Below are 19,219 nucleotides of genomic sequence, written 5' to 3' on the forward strand. Positions count from 1 at the left end.
AGGTAGTAAATTATGTCAAGCAGGAGAACTACCTTATCTTTAGGTTGGTATTTATTGTAGGAGTGTGGGGCCTGTAGCTGCAGTCTCTCTGTAGTAATTGCAGTTGGAGTCTTCAGCTGTGGCCTTAACTTGTCAGACAAGGTGCCTAAGCTTCAGACAACTCACAAGTAAATATGGAAAGCCAATTGGTTAATATTAAATCCTGCGCAGAGCTACTTTGTAGTGGTCCCCAACAGACACCCAAAGCTTGTTAGGTACAAGGGTGCTGGCATACTTCATGATCATCCAAGACAGTAGGGCACACAAAAACTTGAAGCACAGACTTCTGTAGAAAAGCCTACTGCTAAAGTAAAAGAACTGTTTTTTCTTATTCCCATATTAGAAACCATTACAAAAGGAGGTTAAGTAGGCCAGAAGAGCTGAGGATTAACCAAGCTTGAGTCTTAGCCACACTTTCATTCCATTTTCATTTTAGAAGAACAATTCTGAGAGGCAACCATTGATTAAAATTGCAGCTTGCAAACTATACAACCCAATACTTGAGGTTTCTTTCTAAAAGGAGATGGAACAATTTTGGGTAATAACACAAGCATATCCACGCTTACCTGTTAATCTTACAGATTGCCAGTCACTAGAAGAGAAGGCTTCAACACATCAGCTGTGATTTAAGTCACATGTGTTTGGTTTAGGCCCATAATTGTTTTTTACAATATTAAATATTTAAGTATCTTAAAAAGGGATTCTTCTCCCTTTATGACCAATTTGATCCAAACCTCATTTTCTTGTTAGCTTTGTCTATTTTTAACATGTCATATTTTCAGAATGGGACACTACCTAGCTCCCTGGCAGCTCAGTACACATGGAAGAGCCTTTTTGACTGTGATCATTGATGTATAATCTTCTGGGCCGTCAGTGTCAGATCTTTTCCTGAGGGCTGTCTAGTCAGAGTGCCCTGAGAAGGAACCTGCAGTGCCCAGTTTTTAGGTATGGCTGTTAACATAATGGGGAGCCCGAGGCAGACGATTACGGGGGTTTTTGATATTTAGTATGTAAATTTTACTTCCCTGTCTTAATCTCATCTTCACCTGTTGCCTCTCCTAATCAAGTGTCTGTCTGTTTTGCCCTTTCCTCTGTGGGCAAGGTGCAGGGACAAGTGGTTGAAGGGAATGGAAGGGAGAGGCTCCGTCTTACATAATCTTTTAAAAACCACCTTCAACGAGGCTTACTTCTCCTCACTCTAGCTGTCTTTTCAGAGTAGCTGTGTTCTCTCATCCTTCAGTCTTTCTGGAATCCCAGATCATGGACTGGGTTATCTTTCCTTCGCTCTGTGTGACAAGATCACCATTTTCTTGTGGTCATTTTCAAATGTAAGTTTCTGCAGTCATTTCTGTGGTCATCTGAAAGCTTAATCCCCACTCCACCGGTCTAACATAGTATGCATTCCCTTTGCGCTTTCATTACTGTCAGCTCCGCAAGGACAGGGATTGTTTTCAGTTCTGTTCAGGCTGTGTCTCTAGAGCCTAGAACAATGCACGTCACACTGTGCACCTAGTGATTTGGGTGAATGAGTGATGACTGAATGCATGGACCTCTGACTTTTCCTCTTGCCTACTTAAGATTCATCACTGCTTAGTGAGATGTTATGTTCTTCTGTCACTTTGTACCCCCTTCCCATTTTCTTTTTCTTTGTAGATTGAGCCCCTATAAAATTATTTTGCTATTTGTCTTAGTGGCGATTTAGGAGAGAATGTTGGCTATGTGTATGTTTACGCTGGCATCTTTAATGCAAATTATTGACAGATTTCAGTGTCACTGTTATCATGCTCTGAAATTTTTTCCAGTAGATTCTTCTGCCTTTTCCAGAAGCTGCATGTTATTGGCAGTCTGTGCACACATACCAGGTGTGGAGTCAAAGTAGGACATAAAGGGTTATAGCCTTAGACTCTTGATTAATTTTTTTATATTATGAAAATAGTAACCATTATGAAAAGCAGAAGTAGTTCTAAAGGTTACATAATAAAAATGTCTCTTCAGTGTTGGATCAAGATAATTACTGTCGGCAGGTTTTAGTCTACCATTTTTTCATGTCTACTGTTTATCTCTGTGGCACTTGCATTCATTTAAAAAAGCACAAATGAAAAAAAGCACAAATAAGGTATATTATTTTTTGAACCTAGATATTTTAATAATGTAAATTGGAGATTGTTCTATACCAGCCCATGTGAATTTGTTTCATTCTTCCTACCAGTTGAAAATAATTTCAATAAATGAAAGTTTCATAAGTTTATTTTTATGTATTAATTTCATAGATGCAGCCTTTTCTAGTTTTGGGCTTACTCAGATTTGGTGGTATTTTTTTAAATGCCACTGTAGACATTATTGTACATAAGTCTTAGCATTTGTGTATATGTGACTGTAGATGGTAATTTGTCTTTTTTGATAATGGTTTCAATAAAATGTAACTTTAAATGGCTTTTCTTATTACAATAATCATATATTGAAAGATAGTACAGGAGTCCCCTCTTTTCCATAGTTTTAGTTTTCTGAGGTCAACTTTGACCCAAAAACATTAAATGAAAAGTTCTAGGAATAAACAATTTGTAAGTTTTATAGAATTGTTATTATACTACACAGTATTATTATTATTTCTAATTTACTATTGCTTTTGTTGATGCCTCACTGTTCTTGTTACATAAATTAAACTTTATCACAAGCATTTATGGATGTATAGGAAGAAGATACAGTATCGTTGGTGCCGTCTGTGGTCTTAGGCACCTACCTGGGATCCCCATGAATCACGGCGGGGCCACTGTGCAGGATCCTGAGCACTGACTGGAGCCCTCTCCTCTGCCCTGCAGTCAGCCTGAGGGGTTAATACAAAGTCCTCGATTGAGAGTTTTTATTTAGTGCCACACATTTATTTCATTTATTGTATTGGTGATAAATGTGAGCATCCTTTTACATTCAAAAATCATTTCTGGGTCCTGTTACGGAAAAAATAGTTCACCCTCATTTCCTGCTTCAAGAGAAGCTCTGTGTGGATAACAAATCTTTAGAAACCTTTCAGAAGTATAGGTTTTTTGAGAAACAAAAAGTGTTAAATATAAGCCAGTAGTATTTTTGAAAATGTTATTGTTCTCTCATTCTTTCTTTCTTTCTTTATTTATTTGGGTGGGGGTTGAGACAGGGTCTTGCTATGTGGCTCAGGCTGGCCTTGAACTTGCAGTGATCCTCCTGCCTCTTCCAAGTGCTGGGATGACAGGTGTGTGCCACCATGCCCAGCATGTTCTTTTTTATTCTGTCTGCCCACTGAAAATCTTGAGAATTAATATTTACAGCACAAAGGGGGAGCAGATAAGTTGGGAAGAAACTGTTTATAGTATCCCTTAACCTCCTAATTAGACACTTCACATTAGGGTAATAAAGTCCCTTTCAAAACTCAGTATTTTTCAAACAGTTAGATAGTTTTATGGACTGTTCTACAGGACTTTCTACGGGAAGTACTCGCTCTTGGGTTAAATGTTAGAGCTGGTTAATTGGGCCCATATATTATCGTACAGAACCACACTGTAGGGCTGAGGATATAGTAGCTGAGTGGTACAGCACTTGTCAAGCATATGTGAGGTCCTGGGTTCAATCCACAATGTGCTGCCCATCACATCGCGTTGCTTGTGAATGGGGATAGTTGTGGATAAAAGACTTGTTCTGTAAGATAATTACCGAAGCAAGCTTAGCATGTGAGAGTTGCAGTGCTCAGGAGAGCACAAAAGCCTCAGAAACAAAAAAGCACAAGCCAAAAACCTCTCCTATTAGGAAATTAAAAGTGTTGTTAACTCAGGTGTTTTCCTGACCCATTTGAACTCCGTAGAAGCATGATTCTCTGACAAAGTGGGAATATTTATATTTCCATGGTAGATACATTTGCATTTTGTTTTTGTAAAGATTAGTAATAAACAAGAGAAGGGCTGGGCTCCATGGCACATCCCAGCTACTTAAGAGGCAGAAGGATTTTTAACTTTGAAGCTAACCTGGGCAGTGAGAACCTATCTTAAAATAAATAAGTAAAAGGGGGTGGAGATGTAAAAGGAGGTGGAGATGTAGTTCTGGTAGAGCGCTTGCCTAGCACAAGTGAGGCCCTGAGTTTAATATCCAGTATGGGGCAGGTAGGGGGAGAGGGAGAGAGGAGAGGAAGAGGGAGAAAAGAGAGAGAAAGAGAGTGGGGAGGGGAGGAAGGGAGGGGGAAGGGGGAGGGAGGGAGAGAGAAGAAAGACAGAAAAGAGAGAGATACAGAAAGAGAAAGACAAGAAGGGAGAAATGAGAAGGAAATATGAGCTCTACTGGACACAGAAGATACATAAGTATATGTTTCTAAATTTAGTGGACCGTCAGCTGATGGCGGTACCCATCCGTTGGAGTGGAAGGGCTGCCCTTCCCTAGTCTTCTGATTGAAATGCTAGCACCTTTCGGAAGCATGTCTCAGGCACACCTAGAAACAGTGCAGTACCATCAGGTCAAGTTGACACGCAGAAAATAACCCTCTCACTTAGGTAGGTTTTCACACTATATTCCCAGAGCATGTCATGTCTTTGCTTCACAATACTTAACTCAGTTTTTAATACTTACATGTTGGTATGATTAATTGGGTAATGCCTGTTGGGGCTTTTCTCCCTGTTCTGGGGTTTGAAACCAGGAGTAGGGAATCGCTGTACCCTGAGCTGCACCCCCAGTTCCTATCTTCCTTCTTAAATTCAGAGAAGGCAGGGCCTCTGTTGCCTTGCTCAGCATATCTCCAATGTGTAAAATATCTGATTCTCTAAAATCCCTTGGGATAAAATATATACAATGGGAATAAAGCAGGATAAGTGGAAGAGAAAATAACATTTCTTTGTGTTTTGAAGCATACAATACCAAATATAGCTACAACTATTATAGACTTCCCCTCTCCCCAGGGGACAAACATCATAATACATATTTTTATTAATCAACTAGTTCACATACTTATGTGATATATTCATCCACTTATATTTTAAGTTGTGAACTTTTAAAAATATTCAAACTACCACAGACCTAACAACTTTTTGTTGGTATCTTATCAGGTTTTTTACATACCAGTGACATAATTCTAAATATATAAAATGAATATTATTAAAAATTGCCTAACAAAAATAGGTATAGGCAATTTAACAAATGCCATTTAGTCTTTGGTGGATTAATTAGAAAAGCACCAAATTGGGAAAAATCAAAAGTGAAAATTAGTAAAAAAAAATAAAAGAATCATTTAATGAAGCAGAAAAGCAATAGAAGTATTGGCAAATAGGTTCAAGGTAAGGTTTGTTCTTGCAAAATTAGTGTAATAGCTAAAACGCATACATGACACCAAGTTAGGGATGATGAAAGGGCTAGGGAGGCAGTTCATCTGTGCAACACTTAATCTAGCAGGCTTGAGGCCTGGAGTTCAACCTCCAGCCCTCCAGAGGGGAAAGCAAAAGCCCAAAACTTGACTAAAAGGCAGTACAGGGCATTGAGTATGTGCTTGCCACAGGGCAGACTGCGTTGTTACTTTATTTGCAAGACGTCAGAACTTTGCAGGGGTCAAGAGTTCCAATACAGAACGCTCAGAGTGCCTTGTCCACAGTGCATAAAGTGCGAGGAGCCAGGTCGGCAGCAGTGCTGCACGGTACAAGTGAGGCAGAGTTTCGAGGATGCAAACTGCTTTCCTAAAGCAGTGGTCCAGGTGGTCCCCCAGATAGTGTGAGAACTGTCTATGTGCAGATAACCCCATCTCCTTTAACTGATACTGTGAATAGAGAAGAAAAAAACTTCCCTTCTCCCTTCTTTTTTCTTAAATTAAACTAGCATACTACTGATAGCAGCATTTGCTAGTCACTCTTTTTTTCACTTTGCCTTGCCCTTTCTCTCCCTTTTTCCCACCTCGTTCCTCCTTCCTTTCGTCCCTCCCTTCCTGTTTGGTTTTTTTGAGACAGGGTCTTGCTATATAGTCCAGGCTATCCTTGATCTCTCTATGTAGTCCAACCTGGCTTCAAACTCCAGCAATCCTCCTGCCTCAGCCACCCAAGGGCTGGGATTATCTGCTTGTGCTATCATACCAGCCTGTCACTGTCTTTTTTACAGATGAGAAACTGAATCACAGAGATCTCAAATCCTCTGCCTAGGGCCATTTGCCTAGGGTCATTAAACCAGCTGCCAACCCAGAGCCATCTGGACGCACAGACTGTGTTCCTGTATTTATATGAGGGTGCAATTCAGAGAGCACTTGTTTGAATGAAGTAGTGAACGAACACATACTGGTTACTGATGTGAATCTAACAGGACCTGTGTTGAACTTGAGGCTTTTCATCTAAGAACTGGTCACTTGAGCCTGTCAAAGAAGGAGGTTCTGTGACATGGTCACTGTCTATCTAGAGAGTGGCCATGAGGAATTAAATCCTACTGTGTGATCCCACAGGAGATTTACTTTTCTTTAAAACAACCTAATTGCAAACTAAACAAGAGCACAACCAACTTGCAAATCTAAACTGTTTGTCCAGTGGAAGATATCTAATATTGTGTATGTGTGTGTGTGTATACACACAAAATTTTTTTTTTAATTGTAGGAGAAGCTATTGTCCAGATCTCTTCAGAGGGGTGAAGATCTTCAGTTCGACCAGGTATATCAATTTTGGGGAAACACTGTTTCCTGGAAGGAAAATTTCTGCCCTAATGATTAAGTCTAATATTAAGAAACTCTTATTTATTTTGTTTAGTGATTCTGTATATGGGTTAAAAACTTTTAAGTTTTTATTAGTGCATGTTTGCAGTACATAATCATTGAATTCATTGTGGGAAGTTGGTACGTAGAATAAACTGAACTTTACTGATTTCAGTTCATTTAGCATTTTAAAACCTTTTACTTTTTATTGTTAATGTCTTTAATATACCATTTGAAATTTTTCTCATTGTTAATGTCTTTAATATACCATTTGAAATTTTTCTCAGAATGTTTCCAGTTATATACCACAGTATTTTCTTGTGAACCAATTCCTACAGTTTTTACATATTAACATTTTACCTTTTAACATTTATTTTATCCTATTGGGGTCCTCAAGACCTTTGCAAAGAATACCAATATCTTAAAAACTCATGTGGTGTTACTATGATGTTAATTCTTTCTCTTGCTGAGATTAAATGTTGGGTCAAGTGCTATTTTATCATAATTACTTTATTATTTGTTGATTATTTGAAATGATCAATAACCTAGATTAGCTTTCTTGCTATCTAGTATTTCTGAGTCAGTACAAAGAAATATTTTTAAGAAATAGAAATTAATATTTGTATTAGGCAGATTGATTAGAATTACTTGCTGGAGACTACCCAAAATTGTGCTGAGTCAGAATTACAGAGTTATGTGTTTACAATACCTGTATTTACATAGCTTTCTATGTGACAGCTCTCTGATGCATTTACTTAGATCAGTAAATAGCCATTGATCTAAGAGAAACCACAAATAGAAGCAAATTTTATACCACTACAAAAGTTACTTAGAACGTTCATATTTTGAATCCACTTCACTAATTAATATATGAGTACAATCGGGATTTGAAATCTGATTAAACAGCATTTGAAGGAAAATTTCTATTTTTTACCTTTGGAGGTGATTCGTAAAAACTATGAATGATCGTGTCTGATAAGTTGCTTTGTCCTCACAGAAAAAAGCTATGTGTGATGTAAAAATTGTTTAGTATATATTTGCAGTAGCAGATTATGTTTTATTGTTGCTTCTTTAGATACTAAATGGAATTTCTTTTGAATGATACTATTCATAATTAATAAAATGAAATTTTTTATAAAAACATGGCTAACTGGAATTAGAATCTTATTTTTACTTTAGTTGCCTATATTAGAACCTACTTATCTGTCAAATTATAGGAATTTATAATAAAAGAATGATTAAAAGAGAGTACCGATAATGAAAAAGAGAACATCGCAGAATCAAATAAACTATATTATTCTTTTGTATTTTCCTAAATGAAGTATATTTTGAAGTTATGTGCAAAATATAAAAACCAGGAAAATAAAATGTTTGCTTTCCAGAGATTTCAATTTTTCTTCATAAACACACTGTTTTTATAGTCATGGAACTGAAAGAGACATTGAGTGTTCCCACAACCTGCAAGTCACAGATCAGGGCATGTGTAACTGTGTGCTCATTTTCAAGTATTAATTCTGTGACCAGTGGGTTGAATCAGATACAAAAATTTTATGAAGAGAAAAAATTTTTCTTGGGATGTTCAAGACAAAGAGTGACATAGAGATTGCTAATGGTAGCTAGTCTAGGCACTTGGGTTTTTCATGAAATGAATTTATAGTGTTCATCTAGAATTCAGATAGTTTCCTAGATGCCTGAGATTTAGTAACAGAAGCTCATTACCTTTTTTTTTCCAGTGGAACTGGGGCCTTGCACATGCTAAGCATGTACTCTGCCACTGTGCTATGTAGCTCCAGCCCTACTACATTTGTCTTTATTCTGTCCATTTATATGTTGTAAGCTTTAAGAACTTGTTTAAAACATGTTTCTAACGTGTTAGTTCATAGATATCAGAGTTATTGTAATTCTTCTGTGTTGTAGTAACATATATAGTAAACTGGAGCCCTTTCCACAGTTCTAGCGTATAATGTAGTCTTTGTCCTATATGTCTGCATATATGTGGCAACATTTTAGAATCTTCTGTTCATAAAAGCACAGAGGAGTTGGCAAGAGCAGGAATAACTTGTGCTATTCCTAACATTTTTCCTAGATGTGTGTGTATATAAACAGGGGCGTTTATTAGTGGGCACATTTTTACAGCTGTGAGTGCCATGTGCAGGTGGGAGAAAGGTTGAAAGCCACTTCACTCAACTGAGTGGATTTGGATAGTTTAATAGTGGGTGAAACATAGCCAATTTTATTATTTGGGTCACCCCTGAGCTTTTATTTTAATTTTAGAATAAATTTATTACATAATAAATTTATTCATTTCCAAATGCTTGCTGATAAGAATTAGGCGTACTGCACTTGATGTATTTTACTTCCTGCTTATCTCTTGTGTTTCAGTTGATAAGCTCTATGAGCTCAGTAGCAGAGCACTGTCTCCCTTCCTTACTTCGCACCTTGTTTGACTGGTACAGACGCCAGAATGGAACCGAAGATGAATCTTATGAGTATAGGCCTCGATCTAGCACAAAGTCAAAGGGGTAAGGGGCTTGCTGTGTACCGTTTTACCTGAAATTGCAACACCTGAATGGAGTGGGTGACAGTGTTATCGACTGAAGATTGATATTGTTTGGTTTCTGAGCAAAGAGCATAGATTACTTTTTGTATGAAAGTGGAAGTATGGAACAGGCAAGTTTACACTTAAACTACAAGAAGGTACTAATTAAACTAGATGCTGCTCTGCAGTACCCATCACTGGGACTAGTAAAATGAAAATCAACCTCTGGAGCACTGTTTCCGTTTAGTGAGGGACTTTAGGTCATGGAAGCTGAGATAAAGATTTAAGGAAGGAAGAATCAAACATTTTGCGTTACGATGCTGAGACACTCTATGGCACTCATATCCTGAAACTTGTCTTTTCTGCCTTCAAATTTCTTGGAGAGGTCTTGGATTACATAGAATATCTGATGCATTTCAGGTGATTACTAATGGTTTGGTATTGGACTTTGATAGATGCCATTTGAATTTTCAACTTAGATTTGTGAGGAAGTAACTTCGTACTGTATTTTCACCTAAAAAAAAGATACTCTTTTCATTCATAATAAAAAAATGAATCAAATATAAAGCAATGCTGTTTTCTCAATGAAATTTAAAGTACTTTTCTTCCTCTTACTAATTATTCTAGATTAGGTTTGATTTATAGTAATGAAGTATATGTATAAACACCCAAACTATAAGAAGAAAGAATACATCGTACATAGTGCGTTATTTCAGAACTCCTATTCACAGTCATGTAGCTCACTATTCATAGTAAGAACACAGTAAGCAACATGAGCTACTAGCCTATAGCCATTTTAAAACCTCAAGAGTTTTTCTTTTTCTTTTCAGTTTTTATTTTGTATTAGTACATGTTTGCAGTACTAATTTGGAGTTCTTGTTTCAGAGATGAACAGCAACGTGAAAGAGATTATCTTCTGGAAAGGCGGGACTTAGCAGTAGATTTCATTTTTTGTTTAGTTTTAGTTGAAGTTCTAAAGCAGGTAAGCTCTTAAATCTACAAAATTTGTGTTTCTTATCCTTTGCCTGCTATGACTTCATGTCACAGTTTCTTTACTTAGGATGTTATGCCTAAAATTACAGCTCACATAAACTAAATCCTATAACTTAATTATATGTGTCTTTCAGTTGCCTGGGGCTTTCCTGCCTTGTGCCTATCTATACTCCCCATTCTTTTTACTTTCTGTGCCATCCAGGTATGAAATCTTGTTAGCAAAATGGAGCTGAATGGAAATTGTGTTAAGTATGAGCTTTTAGCTATAAATACACTCTGCCTGTCATTCAGCTACTTCAGTCCCTTTTACCGCCACTTAATTTCTCTTCATAACCCTGAAACCTGCATTCTAACATGTAATCATTGTGTAGTAAGAGTTGAAGAATGGGCGTGATTTGATAAAAGAAGATTGAATTGTCAAATGTCAATGGTTTTCAGACAAATGAGAGTACCCCAGATAATAAATGACTTATATTTCTTCATTCCACAAATATTAGAATACCTCCTGTGTAGTGGCATTGTTTTGGGCCCTGAGCTCATGAGGTTACATCTAAATTTTTTTTTCACTTGAATTCGATTGTTAGTAGGTAAATAGTATGTTAGATAATGTCTCATGTCCTTTTACTATTCAAAATCAATAAAAGGACACATACAAAAATTCCTATACAGGTTTTGAAAAGTGTGTGTTGTGTTTTAAGATTTTTAGTCTTTAAGAAGTTATAAATTATTCAAAGAACCAGGAACATTTTACAGTTTGAAAAAGGAAACTTTTTTAAAAAGTGTATTTTATATATGACATAGTTAGACAAGGAGTTTTGTTTTTGTTATATATAACTGGATATATGACTATAAATAACAAAATGTGAAAGCTAATTAATATTCCATTTTTGACAGTCATGAGACTATTTGAATTATATAATCATTTATATTGTTTTTTTATAATATATGAGGAAAGACAGTGATTTCATACTCTAAAACGTGCAAATAAAAATAATTTAAAGATGTAAAGGAATTAACGCAAATATTAAAATCACTTTAATTTATATAATTCCTTACGGTTTTTAGTAGGTGCATGAAACAAATTTTCTCAGGGAGTTGTGCTAACAATCCCAGTTTTCTTCCTGTGACTCTCAGTTTACCTGAGATGCTGACATCCTTAGACTGAAGAAACTGGGGCGGGAGGAGCTGGGGACCGGAAGTGGCAATGGACCATGAGTAGATTAGGCAACCGCTCCATACTTGATACATGGCATCTCTAGTATGCTGTGCATAGGTCGCTTGAATGCTTGTGCTAGTGACCTGTTCCTTTTTTTTTTTTTTTCTTTTTTCTTTTGCTTAGTTAAGTAGCATAAAATTTCTCCTTCGACTTGAGAAATTGCAGACTCCCCAGACAGACATCAGGGCCCTCCCTGATCCAGTTCTGCAATGGCCTTTTCTCCTTTGTTTCCCGTGACAGTTTCCTCATGGTCAATCTCTCCTCTCATCAAAAAGCCGTCCCTAATTACACTGGCTTTACAGCCTCAACTCACAGGCAAACTGTGGAGGTGTTCTCCTTTACTTCCCCCTCCTCCTTCCTGTCCTGTTCCCTCTCCATTCTCATACTAGTCAAGATGGTGGTGGTCCTCCCCTTCCTCCCCTTCCTCCTCCTCTTCTAGCTCCTCCTCTCCCCTCCCCTTCTTTCTCCCCTCCTCCAAAATCCAGATAGTTATTCTAGTAGAAGATATCAGGATCTATAAACTAAAGGACATTTTTTAGTAGGCTCTTTATCAGGTTCACTGAAAGGTCACTTGTGGTCTGCGTGGACTTGAAGTGTGAAATACTAATGCAGTGGCTCTGATAACTATTCTTCATCCTTGGTTCTGTCACCGTATCATTTCAACGAACCCTTTTTTCTTGTCCTTTCCTCTCCTTTACCCTTACCTTCATACCACACACCAGAGAAAATACAGGTCACCAGAAGCACAGCTGTGCTTCATCTAAAATCCTGTGCAGAGGTTTCCCCCACAGTTAAAGGCCAGACGTTTTTCAGCTTTTCTAAAACTAACAAAGCTGCAGAAAATGCAGTAAGAAATCAATAGAGCTTTCTGAACTATTGTGACAAACTAACCCAATTTTCTTCTATCAGAGTGATGTAGGGTTTAATAGACCCAGAGAATAATCAGTGTAGTATATCTTGAATTCAGTAGGACTTCTACTTTTGTCCTGCACAGTATACCTATATTAAAATGGAATTCAGCTGTTTTTGTTTTTTTGATGATAGGGCCCCAAGATATTGCTGTATTGCTACAGTGATGTTTCAGTATGAAGGAATAACTATTCCTTGTAGGTTAGTTCTTGACCTCATATATTATAGATTACTTGTTCCTTAGGTAGCTTGTTATGTCTTTAGCAGTATCTGCATGTTGAGAGCTGGTCAGTGTGTGTGAAGGACTCTTAGCTCCTTTGTGTCAGCCAACATTATTACGAACCCTGGGAGGTGGGCATGACAAGGCTTAGTATCTCAGCGTCTCCTGGCAGTGTGACACTAGCCAAGTTGTCACCCATTAACTGTTCCCTCTCTGTAACAAAGGGTGGTCATAGTATTATTCTTTACACTCATCAGAAGTAAATACGACAATGCCTTGTACATAGAAGGCATCCAGTAAATGTTACCTGTTGTCTCCATTTTACAGATGAAGTACTCTCAGTTGTAGTAACTTGTTGAACATTAGAAAGTATTTCATTTTTTGACTTCTATGTTTTCTCCCTTTAATAATAGAAAATATTCTTATTACTAAAATGAGAGAAAAAATCAAGTGAAAATGGCCAGTATCTTCAAAAATTCTAACCATCAGAAGTAGACAAAAGATTTACCTGTTTAGAAACAGTGAAATTGGGGCTGGGGATTTAGCTCAGCGGCACCTGCCTGGCAAGCATGACGTTGGGAGTTTGATTCCTGGTACCAGAAAAAAACCAAAACCAAATAAAATAAAATAAATAAATAAAATAAAAACAATGAAATTAGAGGTTGGGATATAGCTCAGTGGTCAAACGCTTCCATGGCATGTTTAAGGTCCTGAGTTCAATCCTGCACAATCAATTGTGCAGTAAATAGACTGGCAGACAGACAGATAGATAACGAGGATGAAATTAAATATTGTGATACACTATGGTAACAAATTTTACTCAAGCTGATAGAAAACTATTTTTTTCAAAAAAAATCATGAAAATAGAGTAATAATTGACTTAAATTATATTTTGTTGGTAGCAATGACTTTATGATAGTCTGTTTAAACAGCAGTATGACATTTAGAAAGTTTGAAGCAATTTCCTTTTTATATTAGATTTTAGACATATATTTATTCTTTGACATAAACAAGAGACTGGGAATCCTACCTAGCTCCTGAGCCATTTCCATGTCTTGGCTTAGTTTAACTAGTATTATTGTGACAGATCAGAAGTGATGATTTCTATTTTTGTGGAGTAGGACCTTAGCATTTTTAGATTCAGCATTTTAAATGATGGTAAGCAGCTCCAAAGCCTGTGAAGGGGGTGGGGCAGGTACTAGGCATTCTGCTGAGGTGTAAATTTTTGTTCTCCATTGTGTTGCAACCTAGTCATTCAGCTAATGAATGAACCTTGCTGACTCCCAGTATCCTTATCTTAACCTGATTTTGTTGTTCTTTTATGATGGGATAAGAGCATTAAATTTTGGAAGGTTGTGGCAGGAATCCACCTTGAAAAAAAACTTAAGTATTGTCTACTGTAAAATTAGAGTTACTTCTAAAATCACATCAGTCACAAGGTGTGAAAATTTCCTGATGCTGAAGATGAAAATACTACTGTATGAGTAGAACCTTTTCTCTTGAACTGAAATGAATTTTTTTCCCCTTCTTTTGGGAGTGGAGTTTGAGATTTTTGTTGTTGTTATTTAAATAAGGGAAGAAGTTCTGTGTGTCAGCTTCAGAAGATCCTGAGGTGGGTGCGGAGCTTGGGCTGTCCCTGTGTTCTTGCTCACTGTTCCCCTCACCCCTACCTTGCACCCTAGACCCCATCTTGGCTCTGTCCCCAACACTCAGGATGAGAATGTCCTGCTTGGAATAACCCTGCAGCACCTAGTTGGCTTTGGTCACAGTGCAGTGGTCCCCTGCCCCAGCACTGCCTGGAGCCCCTGCCCCTGGGAAGCAGGCGGTGGGGGTAGGGGGTGCTGGTCCCAGCACAGGAGGGGATTCACGTTCTCCAAACCAGCTCTGTGTACTGTGTGGTGACCTGCTATCCGCTGAAGCCATGAAACCTTTGAAACTGCTTTGCCACACGGACACCAAGCACCTTGCATTAAAAGGTACGCCTTTAGGGAAGGTTCATGCTTATATTGTTCGATCAGTTTTTCATGCCTATATACTATAATATGAGCAACTACTTTAAAGATAACAATACGCAATCCTGTTTTGAAATTTTATACCATTGTTTTTAGTGTTAATTTTCTTTAAAATAAAGCTTTGGAGTTTTTTAAAAGAAAAAATGTAAACACAAAGAATAGGAGCAATTATTGAAGGCCACTGCTTCATCAGATATGTCTGAACTGAGAACATCAGTCTTAGTCATTAACCACATTGCTAAAGATAAGAAGCACTTTACTTTTTTTTTTTTGGTCTTTTTGAGGCAGGGTCTCCCTATGCAGTGCAGGCTGGCCTTGAGTTCACCTTATAGCTCAGGGTGGTCTCGAACTCACGAAAATCCTGCTGCCTCAGCCTCCCGAGTGCTGGGATTACAGGTGTGCACCACCACGCCCAGCAAGAAGCTCTTTACTGTTTGGTAAGGAGTTGATCTTGTGTGCGGCTGACTTTTGTCATGAACTCTTTTAGGAGAGTGTGTTTGTTACTGTTCTCTCATTGCTGAGACAAAATACCTGATGCCCGGAGTTAAGGTAGGAAACGCTGATTTAGCTCACAGTTTGTGGAGGTTTTAGTCCATCTTCACTCTCCTGGCACCAAGGCAGAGTGGTGCCTAGCACAGAGCAGCAGTTCATCAATCCATCTGGTTATGGCAGTGGAAAACAGCAGCAAGAGCAAAAAGTGAAAAGAAGCAGCAAGCAAGCCTCTTCCCCTCTCTTTTATTATATGCAGGCTGCCCACCTTGCTATACCCAGTGCAGGGTGGGTATAGCACTTATACCCATAATCCCAGTGAATCATGAGTCAATCAGAAACTCTAGAAGCCTGCCCCATGACTGCATGAGGCTTTGGGGGACATCTAGACACAAACCATAACAGGCTGCAGCTCAAAAGGTGGCTGGCATATCTTCCTCTTTCAGCTGTCACCATAACCAGATGGATTGATGAAATACAGATGATATGGAGGCAAGTTGTTAGGCTTAATTAGTCAGTATGGCATGTAATCCAAGTTGACAAGTTACTGATGTTGACTAAAGCAACAATGCTTGTTTTAGTGCAGTGTATTTCTTAGGAGGATATGCACAAGGATATGTTGTATGCACTTGTGTTTCCAGCCAATACCATAGATGGAGGCAGAGCACACACTTGACTTATACACAGAAGTGAGGTAGCTTTCTAAAGGTAGATCCCTGGACAGAGTTTCTGATGATTGCTACTCCAAAGATTTCTCTTAGAAAACAGTCACCACTAGCATCCCATTTCAGTGGCTCAGAATGGGCTACAAAACTTGATAATTTGTGTGACATATTCATCCTGCTCAATAAACTCAGTCTTTTAGTTCAGGAGAAGGTGACACTTGTGTTCCAGTCAGCAGATAAAATGGGTGCATTCCACGCCCGACTGAAATTTGGGGAACGATGAGTGGACACTGGGGTTTCCCCTCCCTCTTTTGTCAGTGTATGTTTGTGATACGTAGTAAATACATTCATACGGGGAATTGGTGCGCACATGTATCGCACCCTCATCCTTTTCGCTTCCATGTCCTCTCTCCTGTCTCCCACTTCCCCATCTGCCTCCTGTCTCCAGACAGTTAACTGTTACAAACTTTAGCCTTTGTGTAACTATTGTACTTTATACTTAATATCCTTTTCCACGTAGCATACATTGCAAAATCCTAAAGTCAGTAAAGTTCCAAATCTGAAAATAAAGGGAGAAATGGAGACTTGAATACGTGGGCGCTGTAATAACGCTCATTCTTTAACTACAATCTTAGATGTTGTGCATTTTTCCTTTCAAAACTTCAGTCATTTGAATTCTGTTTCTCTCGTTCTTTGCTAGCTACACTATGATAAAATCCGAGGTTTTCTTTCCTTATCTGTTTTATTTCTTAAGTGCATTTTTATTTATCTCAAAACAGAACAGCTTTGTAAGGCTGTTGCAAGTAGTATAAATAATGTATATAGAATGTATAAATAGTTATTGGCACACAGATATGAAAACTGTTGATGATGGTGTTAGTAAAGAGCATATGGTTGTTCCTGAGTGTCCATTAGATGTCAGGCAAAACTGCTACAAATGTAGAATTCTTGAGAGAAGCTGTAGGGTTAGATTATCTTGTGTTCACACCTCTTTCCTAGAGCATACTAAACACCCCTGGGGGGGAAATTAATGCAGTAAAACCACAACATAGTACAGTAAGTGAGGTACAGAAAGTTAACGTAAAATGCAGAGTTGTGTTATTTCAGGGTCACTGTAATGTCTAGTATAGTTTATGTGATCAGCACCATGACTTCCGGGAAAACTTCTGAAGTCAGACTGTTCCATTCAAATGCGTTGCACTCCCTGGTTCAAAATTACTTCACAGTACCAGATGTCTGCTTCTGTTTTGTTGGGTTGTGTTTGTGTGTGTGTGTGTGTGTGGTGCTGTGGGTAGAACCCAGGGCCTTCCACATGTCAAGTAAGCGCTATATACCACTGAGCTGTATTCCCCAGCCCAAGAAAGAGAATTAGTCTTCATAGCATACAAGGAGGTAGTTGAGTTTTTACACCTTAGAACATTTTATAAAACAAATTTTCTTCAATTTGCAGTATTGGGGATTGAGCCTAGGACCTGGCCCTTGCTAGGTAAGCGCTCTACCACTGAACCACATCCCTAACCACTGCTCTGCTTTCAGTATCTATGTGGTAATAACGTGGCTGAACGTAATGTTCAGGACCAGAACAGTGATTCCAGTAATCCTGTTGCCTTGAGGCCTGTTTTGTTTGCCCAATCAGAGAACATCAGGCTCACAGAATACAAGGGTTACGTGGGTTTCCTACCCTTCCTCTTTCCTGGCTCAGTCACCATGATGCTCTCTAGTCACTTCATCTAATCCACATTTCTAGGAGGTGGAAAGGGTGAAGGATAGAGCCAATCTGTAGCTGTAACACACTAGAGTTTGCCTTCTCTCTCTGAGTATAAGATTTTAACCTAGAGAAAGCAGAAATGTACTCATGTTTACACAGTGAGTAAAGAGAAGATTTGGTAGGATTAGACTAATCCAAAATCCATAGGGTGTCTATATTATCATTATAATGAAAATTTTATTTGTTACCTAAGGTTTAATTATAGTTTATTTATGATAATTTGGAATGACTTTGTGGAACTCTAAGGGAACAGTTGGAGGTAATAGTTTGTTTGATCTTAATATGAGATGAATAGTGTGTTCCTAAAGAGAGGCATACAGGATAACAAGTGAAAGGTTGGCATGTCTTTACTTCATTGGCCAGCTAGTATTCTGTAATTTCCACATCAATAAAATATAATTGTTATTCTTTATTAATGATGAAATGTATTTGCCTATGTAGCTGTTTTTGGCAATGTAGCTCAGTACTAGACCACTTACAAGGCCCTGAATTCTAGCCCCAGCACTGAGGGTGGAGGTTATGAAGAAGTTTATTATAATTATGCAGACCAATTATGAAATTTCTTGTGAAGTATTCCTAATTGCTAGAGAAATTCTGGGTTTAAATTTTCAGCTTTAGCCCTGAGTAATGGTGGGGAATGCAGAAGTCACATAAAGGTTTTAAGTCTCTTCTTCCAGAATCTCCAAATTCTTGAACTTTACTAAGTAGAATAAATTCAAATTTTGACCTGTTACTAACATGAGCTTTTACAAGCTCAGCTTCTTTCTATAAATTGTTGAGTATGTTAGTCTTTCCTGGACCATCAGGGTACTTTGATAAGTTCTGTAAGACCTACAAAGGTTAAACAGGATCCTGGCTGCCTCTTTACTTACTCCCTGTTCTATTTTGTTACCAGGTAGCTCAGGGATTGCCTCCCAAATAGTGTACTTTCTCAGTTGGAGTCTAGGTCTATTTAGCACAGGCTGTTTCTAGAAAATGTGAGATGAATGCTCTTTCTGATCCTTCCCTGGTCAGCAACACATATGGAGTCATTGAGTCATAATGAAGCCATAACTTTTATGGAATAAAGACATGTGCTGCTTGGCACAGTATTTCAAAAATGGTACCAATGTTCCCCTCCATGTTGTGTCAGCTCAGTCCCTTTCTCATTGAGATAAATGTAAATGAATATTATTGCAGTTACTCATTGCATTTTTTAGATTATAGTTCGTTTACTCTTATTTCTCACTCATAATCACTTAAAAAATTCCTAATCATTATTCAGAGCTAAATTCAGTCTCCCTTTGATAGACTGCTGACTTACTTTTATAAGAAATAAATGATCAGCATATGAAAATGTAAATACAACTTACCGGAATCTGTGGGATGCAATGAAAGCAGTCCTCAGAGGGAAATTTATAGTGGTGAACTCACATACAAGGAAACAGAAAGAGATCAAATAAATAGCCTAATGCTGCTCCTCAGACTTCTAGAAAAAGTAGTAGTCAAGCCCAAAGCCCAAAGAAGGGAAGAGATTATAAAGATCTGGGCAGAAATTAATGCAATCAAGACAAAGAAAACCCTACAAAAAAATAAATGAATCAAAGAGTTGGTTCTTTGAAAGAATAAATAAAATTGATAAACCCCTAGCCAACCTTATCCAAAAAAGGAAGGAAAGAACTCAAATGCATGCAATAAGGAATGAAAAGGATGAAATTAC

The 19,219-nt window shown here is 37.9% G+C and overlaps 1 protein-coding gene across 8 annotated transcripts in view; it reads left to right on the plus strand.

Moving 5' to 3' along the window:
- Fryl (FRY-like) overlaps positions 1-19,219 on the plus strand; it is a 266,366-nt gene that overhangs the window by 130,349 nt on the left and 116,798 nt on the right. For all 8 annotated transcript variants that reach the window (XM_005392935.2, XM_005392937.2, XM_005392940.2 and 5 more), the window contains 3 exons: positions 6,615-6,668; positions 9,092-9,231; positions 10,134-10,230. In XM_005392935.2, coding sequence (XP_005392992.1) covers positions 6,615-6,668; positions 9,092-9,231; positions 10,134-10,230 — 291 coding nt within the window. The remainder of the gene's footprint in view (positions 1-6,614; positions 6,669-9,091; positions 9,232-10,133; positions 10,231-19,219) is intronic.

This window comes from Chinchilla lanigera, unplaced genomic scaffold, assembly GCF_000276665.1.
Source record: "Chinchilla lanigera isolate Chin_1 unplaced genomic scaffold, ChiLan1.0 scaffold00046, whole genome shotgun sequence".
Classification (NCBI taxonomy): Eukaryota; Metazoa; Chordata; class Mammalia; order Rodentia; family Chinchillidae; genus Chinchilla; species Chinchilla lanigera.